The 8,194-nt window shown below is 43.3% G+C and overlaps 1 protein-coding gene across 1 annotated transcript; it reads left to right on the top strand.

The window, feature by feature from the left end:
* Window positions 1-403: 403 nt before the first annotated feature.
* Window positions 404-2,117, top strand: LOC146673149 (nuclear factor 7, brain-like). The gene has a single exon (XM_085402270.1). It carries the CDS (start codon window positions 643-645, stop codon window positions 2,029-2,031), a length of 1,389 nt encoding a protein of 462 aa, XP_085258396.1. The 5' UTR covers window positions 404-642; the 3' UTR covers window positions 2,032-2,117.
* The last annotated feature ends 6,077 nt before the right edge of the window (window positions 2,118-8,194 follow it).

The raw sequence follows: 8,194 nt of genomic DNA, 5'->3' as shown, positions 1-8,194 counted from the left end.
TAGCTCTGTCAGAATAAAAGGAGAGATAGAAAAGAAGAAGAAAAATAAAAAAAACAAAAACAAAGTCAATCCACCTTAACACCACCTGTGTGTGTGTGACTGCATTACACTCCCACTGCTGGGAACCTGAACAAGAACCAGAACAAAGTCTAAAATAGAAGCTGACAAACAGCTGCACCACCGAGTGACACTTTATTTTATAAACTTCACAACAGGTTTCATGTTGTGACCTGTGGAGGTGAAAAGACACAAAACCTGTTTTACAGCTTTTGAGCTGCAGGCAGGATTGAAACACACCTTAGTTAAAAGTCAAACAGAAACATTTTCTCCTCCCCTCACGTCACTCAAATGTGACAAACCAGGAAACAGGAAGTTCTTCGTCGTCAGTACAGAGAGACGCACAGACGATCAGACTGAGCTCAGACCAAACTAGCAGCTTCCTCTGAGTGAGTCCAGCTACAGGAGAGAAAAGTGGAAAACTCCAACACTGCTGCTTCAAGCTGCTGACGCTCCACACACTGAATGTGAGTTTGAGCAAAAACACGACTCAAAGGAAGTTTCAGTGAAGGTGGTAGAGGAGGGAGGGGAGCCAGGACTGACTGTACTTCCTGTCTGCTGTTTTCAGCTTCACTCACAGACTCAATGGCTTCCAGATCAGAGGAGGATCTCTGCTGTCCGGTCTGTCAGGAGGTCTTCAGAGATCCTGTTATTCTGTCATGTAGCCACAGCTTCTGTAAAGACTGTCTGAAGAGATGGTGGAGAGAGAGACCAACACACGAGTGTCCAGTTTGTAACAGAAGATCTTCAAGGGATGATCCACCTTTAAATCTGGCTTTAAAGAACCTGCGTGAGTCGTTCTTACAGGAGAGAGATCAGAGAGCTTCAGAGGCTCTCTGCAGTCTGCACTCTGAGAAACTCAGACTCTTCTGTCTGGACCATCAGCAGCCAGCGTGTGTCGTCTGCTGTGCCTCAGAAAAACACACCAATCACAGATTCAGACCCATCGATGAAGCTGCACAACAACACAAGAAGGAACTTCAGGAAACTCTGGAGCCCTTAAAGGAGAAGTTAAAGGTTTGTGAAGAAGTTCAAGTGGAGTTTGATCAAACAGCAGAACACATTAAGGTCCAGGCCCGACACACAGAGAGGCAGATTAAGGAGCAGTTTAAGAAGCTTCACCAGTTTCTAGCAGAGGAAGAGGAGGCCAGGCTGGCTGCACTGAGGGAGGAAGAGGAGCAGAAGAGTGGGATGATGAAGGAGAAGATGGAGGCTCTGAGCAGAGAGATAGCAGCTCTTTCAGACACAGTCAGAGCCACAGAGGAGGAGCTGAGAGCTGAAGACGTCTCATTCCTGCACAACTACAAGGCTGCAGTGGAAAGAGTCCAGCGCTGCCCCCTGCTGGATGATCCACAGCTGCCCTCAGGAGCTCTGATAGACCAGGCCAAACACCTGGGCAACCTGACCTTCAACATCTGGAACAACATGAAGGACATGGTCTCCTACACTCCTCTCATTCTGGACCCAAACACTGCTCATCCAGAACTCATCCTGTCTGAAGATCTGACCAGTGTGAGAGGAGGAGATGAACAGCAGCTTCCTGATAATCCAGAGAGGTTTGATTGGTCCTGCTCTGTCCTGGGCTCTGAGGGCTTTAACTCAGGGACTCAAAGCTGGGATGTTGAAGTTGGAGACAGTACACGGTGGGCACTGGGTGTGTTGGCAGAGTCTGTGCAGAGGAAGGGAGACATAGAGTCTGGATTATGGACAATATGGTTCTATCAAGGTAAATACTCAGCACACTCACCATCAGCTCCTCTCACTCCTCTCTCAGTAGAGAAGAAGCTCCAGAGGATCAGAGTGAATCTGGACTGGAACAGAGGAAAGCTGTCGTTCTCTGATCCTGATACTAACACACACATACACACCTTCACACACACTTTCACTCACAGGATGTTTCCATACATATGGACTGTTGATAAAGTGAAGGTGTGTCCGTTGAAGGTGTCAGTGTCAGTGCAGCAGATGAGTTGAGGATGATGATGTTTCTAATGTTGTTTCCTGTCAGTGAGTTGAAGCTGTTAAACTGCAGCTGTCCTCCTGCTGCCTCGTTGTTCCAAAGCTCTTTGTTTCTCTTTTAGTTTCACTGTTTCTTTCTGTTTCTGCTGTCCACCTTTTCACATGGAAAATCATTTCACTGTTTCTCACTGAATGACTCCCCAAACTAGATTTGAAATTCTATCAAGTTTCTAATCATTCCAAGTGATTCATGTTTCTATTTGATGTGTAAATGGAGATGATTTAGTTTGCTGGGATATGGACTGACATGTGTTGAATGGGAGGAGCAGTTTGTTGTTGTCTTCTTGTCTGTTTATGACAACAATAAATATGTTGTTGAAACAATGATTCATGTTTAACTCCATATATGAAATGTTTCTGATCTTTGAATTCTGTTTGATTAAAGACTTTCTTCATGACACAAATGAGATTTCAGTGTATTAATAGAACTAAATAAGCTCAGAGTTGAAAGGCTGGAGTATTATGTACGTGCTTCACTGTCAGGATCTTCAGGGGGATTCAAAGGGAAACATCAAACTGCTGTAATGAGATAAACTAGTTGGGCTGAACACACTTATCTGTAGTTTGTCTCCATCCAGGATCATCAGAATATAATGAACATGTGTGAAGAGCCACAAAATGCTGCTGCCCTCTCAGCATGATGAGCTCCAGCCTTTGTTAGCAGGACAACAGGAAACATGAGACAACTTTCAGAGACAGTAACCAACTGTGGCCACAAGATGGCAGCAGCTGATCTGAGATCCTTTATTGGACAGAAGGACTCTGCTCTGTGACGTCATCAGAGAGACGGCCTTCACTCTGATAGATCTGACGTCATGTCTGCACTGCGATGATGAAAGCTGATAAACACATTGTTATTGATCCATGAAATCACCTCTGTCCTCTCAAGTGTAGCTGTTTACAGAGCTGAAGAAGTCCTTCATCATCAAAACAGACAAACATGTATTTCCTGTATTAAGTGACGTCATCCTCACTCTGACCTCTTACATACATTCTGTTCAGTTTTCCTGCTGTAAGAAATAAACTGTGTGAAAATAGAAATGCAGGGAAACATCCATTAATCACAGCTGAGCCGTTTGTTTCTGACTCACATTCAATGAGGCTTCAGGTGTAAATACCTCAGAAGTGTTTGTGAGTTCAGTAGAAGCAGACCCAGTCGACCATCATGGCCTCCACAGCACTACACAATGCAACAGAAAGGCCTTCATCATCTGCTGAACCACCTCTGAACCACGACGCTCTCCCTGCATCTAAAAGCTGTTAGTCAGGATGAGATGCTGCTGTGATCGCTCACAATTTACCTGTGAGACCTTTGTAAATATTGTCTTTGTTTCTGGAGGAAACACCTTTAGTCTGTTTGTATTTGGAGTGCAGATCTGGGCGTCCATCACTTTAACCTGCACACGTTTAGTTATTGAGTGTAGTTGATGTTTGGCAGCATTTTATAAGTGACAGTTCATGAACGGTGAAGGAACAGAGGACGCCTGACCATCCTACCTGTGTCAGTAAGAAGACTTTCATCACAACTTCACAACTTAACACAACTGAAACCTGAATCCAGTGTTGCATAGTTTACTAACAGTGTGTGCTGACACTGAAGTTAGCAGTTTGTTTCCTAAGAGCTGCTGGGACAAACCACAGTGACCGGCTACAGAGTTTAGTTAAGCTGGTTCTAACATGTGACCTGTTGAATTATTTACAGGGATTTACTTTTCATTTAAAGCATCATTTGTGAAGTTTTTATGAAGTTTAGTTCTTTTATGTTCTTTGTGTAACATTTAGATTTTCTTCTCTTGTGTTTTAACTCTTCAGGTTTCCTGTAACAGAGATGTAAACCACCGTTTTCTGATGCTGCTGCACTGGGACATAAACACGGCCACTTTATTAGGCACACCTTGCTGGCTGCAGGTTATAACCCCTGCTGGAAACATCCCCACAGATTTGGATCCTTATTGCCATGACAGCACCACACAGCTGCTCCAGATGCTGCAGGATGCTGGTCAGGGCTCTAACAGTGAAACTTTACTGAAAGTAAGAAACCTGAGAGGAAATAAACTTTGACTTTAGTAAGCTGAGCTCTGAAGCTGTGATGGAGCTCAGTCGGTGTGAAGGCGGCTGCTGTGTAACAAGTGTTTGTCTGAGGTGCTGCGACTGATCGTGGTCATGTTTATTTAAAGAAGTCGGTGATGAAGCAGGCTGTGCAGTCCGAGCTCTTCATCAGTTAACAGTCCTCCAGAGCTGCTGCAGGGAGCTGACTGTCCTCCAGGTGGCACTAAGTGAACAAAGTCCAAAGAAATAAACTTGGACTGTTTTTTGAAGCCTAAATAAAATGTGAATAAACTTTATCGATACATTTGAAACCAGCTACTCTGTGACTTTACACACTCACACAGTAACAGAGCTGATTCCTGATTGGAGCAGCACAGAGTTAGACTTCTTTTCTGGCTGTGGATTGGTTCGTCAGGATTTCCCCCTTTACAGGTTTAAAAACAATCTCTGTTTCTACATTTTTTGACCTCCTTCTTGTGTCTAAAGGTGAAGCAGCACCAGCCTCCTCTGATCCTCATGTTGTAGCTCTGTGTGTCCAGCAGGGGGCAGAACACCTCCAAACTGTGCCAGCCGCTCTCACTGTGAGCTCAGACGTTTGTGGACACTCAGTTTGTTTGAACATAGTAAATAATCAGAGCTTCTCAGACTGTTTATGGGGACACCACCTGCCCGAGGGTGTACTGTGTCAGAGAGGTGGTGTATGGTGCTGGGTGTAGTCTCTCTGCTGGTTCACAGTTTTTACTGAGGAGCTGTGTTCATGTCAGGAAGGTTTCGTCTGATCACTGTGGTGCAGTTTGGTTTACTCTGTTTCTGAGTGTTTGTAGGATCAGTCTCTGCAGGTCACCTGATACCTGGCAGTGAAGTGTTTATGAATCAGCTCCGTCAGATTTAATCCAACAGAATAACATGTAAAACACTCCAGGGCTTTTACTCTGAAACTTTCTCCAGAGCTGTCTGGAGTTTTCTTACATTAAAATATTCTGGGATTACCAGACTGTCCACATCATGTGTCCTACAAAACTTTCATCCACAAATATACCCTGACATTAAACCCAAATAGATGTGAGAGCGAGTCATTAGTATCAGTACTGTGTGTGTGTGTGTGTGTGTGTGTGTGTGTGTGTGTGTGTGTGTGTGTGTGTGAGAGAGAGATATTCAGGTAACTTACTGGGTTACTGCACATGCTCACACCTTTTCAGCACAACAGGTGCAGTTTGGTGTTTTACTGCCTCCTGCTGGAACAATGATGGCAGCTCTCAAGACTTTATTGGTTATTGTCATTTCGTGTTACACAGCCTGAAACGAAATACTGTTCCTCAGCAGCCTCTACAGTGCAATAACCAATATATTTTAAAAAGAATAAATACAGTTTAAAGGGAATAAGTTTAAAAAAGAGCAGCAAAAAAGGCATAAATAGCTTAAAATCTAAGTTCTAAAAAAACCTCCAGTTTTTATTAATATTTTATTATTTATCAAATTATTATAAACTAAAAATATTTTTTACGTGATAAACGACTTCAGTGCTTCGTCCATGACCTCCTGAAGGTAAAGGGCCCAAAGAGCCAATCAGCAGCTCTGAAACAGGAAATATGACTCATGGAGAAGTTCACAACAGTTTCAGCTGCCAGTTGTACTCATCACCATGGAGACTGTCTCCATGGTGGAGGCAGAGTGACAGTGTTGTAGATGCTGCATTTTGAAGCCTCAGTGTTTATATTTTTGTTCACAGCCATGTAGACAGAGAGGCAGAGAGAGACAGTGCTGTCACTGAGCCTCGCCTCTGTCAGTGCGCCCCAGGGTGGCTGTGGCTACAATGTAGCTTACCATCACCAGTGTGTGAATGTGTGTGTGAATGGGTGGATGACTGGATATGTAAAGCGCTTTGGGGTCCTTAGGGACTAGAAAAGCGCTATATAAATACAGGCCATTTACCATTTACCATTTACATGTGTCAGAGCTCAGATGAGGCCCACACATGTGTGTTATCTGTTGTTGCTACACACAGTTAAGATATGGAACATGTGAACATGAGACATATGAAGAGACTGAACAGATAAAATGTCCTTTATATCCATCAGTGACTTTTTATTCTTTTAAACTTGTGCTGCTTCTTTTTGACTCGAGTTAGTGTGACACTGATGGAGCTTCTTGCTGCAGTGTGTTTGGGTTTGGCTGATAACACTGCTCATCAATGTTCCCTCTAATTTTTCACGTGTCTGAGCGAACAATGTTTTATCAATAAAAAAGCTCATCTTATAGTATGTTTCATTTAAGATAAAGCAGTATTTGTCCTAGTAATAGAAATAATCAGAGTTTAAGGCAGGTTTTTATTTTTAGACTGTTGTGAATTTTAACTGCCCTGTTAACTCTGTATGGGTTTGAGGCTGTAGGTCACAATGTACAGAACCACTTACAGTGATATGCTACCCCCTGCTGACCGCTTCCTGTCAGTACTCAGGTTATCCATCTCTGAGGAGAGGCTGTGGAGCTACATCAGGGGACTGAAGCCCTGTGATGTTAAAGATGGAGATTGATTAAAATACTGCCAGATGTTATTTACATGTGGATATGACAGTGAAGAATCACTCTGTTTTAGCCCAATGATGGACTGAGAGCCACCCACTTTAAAAACTGCAAGCACTGACCAAAGTGCTGAGTAAAATCTACCCTTCTCACGTTGTGGGCTGGCAAAGACCCAAACCAGACCACGAGCATGTTTGGATAAATGTTTAAGAAAAAATAAGACTAAGGACAAACCCGTGAGGGGCTCCAGTTTCCAGGATTACAGCTGATGAGGTGTGGACTCTATCCTGGCATTTTGGGATCTGTACAGAACGACAGCAAGAAAAACAGTTCCTATCTGTGATGATCCGGGGTGGATTATTGTATTTACTATCTGAAAGACCCCTGAAAGCTGTTGTATTCACTCATCTGCTGTCACACACGACCTTGAGTAAAATCCCATTCTTAGTCTATAGGGTTTAAGAGGACATCGACCCTTCGCCACCAAAACAGCTTCAACTCTTCTTGGAAGGCTTTCCATGAGATGTAGGAGCAGATTTATTGGAATTTTTCTTATGTAGTTCTGGTCCCTTGAGTCCATTCTGTATTCCTGGTTCACTCATGTTCAGTTTACTTCCTATTAACATGCTGATTGGTTCATTTGGAATTTTATTATATTATTATTTGTAGTCTGTTTATATTTTGGTCATCTTCTGAGTTTTGAATTATTGAGGGGTGTTTTTTTGTGATCCCTGCCTGTCCCTCCAGTCTGTCCTCTGTGTTCCCTACGGAAATGAGTTGTGTCTCCATGCTTGCTAACTTTTCTGTCTCTGTGTCAATCTGTGTTTCTGTCTCTCTGCCCTTACCTCATGTGTGTTTTTAAGTCTTCAGTTTTCCTTTGTACCTTGCCACGTTGTCGTCATACATCCACTGTGTGTTTGGCGTTTTCCTGCATTGCTCCCTGGCTTGTATTCCTCAGTATCTGCTTAAGTTATTTGTTTTCTGTGATCTGTAAGTCCAACAATAAACTCAACTCAGTCCTGATCAGAGTCCTGCAAACAGGGTCGCCAACTGTGCCTGCCACACAGTGCTTCATGACACTGAGCTGAGCCATGTCTTTATGGACCTTGCTTTTTCCACTTCGGCAGTCATGTTGGAACAGGAAGAGGCCATCCTGAAGCTGTTCCCACAAAGTTGGGAGCATGACGGTGTCCAAAAGTTTTAAGAGTTCATTTCACTGGAACTAAGGGGCCGAGCTCATGTCCTGAAAAGCAAACCCAAACCACACATGCCCACCCCTCATCAAACTTTACACTTGGCACAATACATTGAAACAAGTGCGGTTCCCCTGGCAACCATCAAACCCAGAATCAACCATCAGATTGCATCACTGCGTATGGCTGCCAGCCTGGATGCTTGTACCAGTAATGATTAAGCATACTGTAATTATATTCTATGTCATTGTGATTTACATGTGAAGCTTTAATTCAGAGCTTAATAAATACTTATCATCAATAAACTTAAAATATTAAACCTTGAGGCAACTGTTGTTTTTATGTGGCGCTAT

The sequence above is a fragment of the Rhamphochromis longiceps genome, linkage group LG3, assembly GCF_057381845.1.
Source record: "Rhamphochromis longiceps isolate RC_006_pf linkage group LG3, R_longiceps_female_GT1.1, whole genome shotgun sequence".
Classification (NCBI taxonomy): Eukaryota; Metazoa; Chordata; class Actinopteri; order Cichliformes; family Cichlidae; genus Rhamphochromis; species Rhamphochromis longiceps.
Note: the sequence above shows the minus strand (reverse complement) of the source record. Positions and strands in the feature narration are given on the sequence as shown.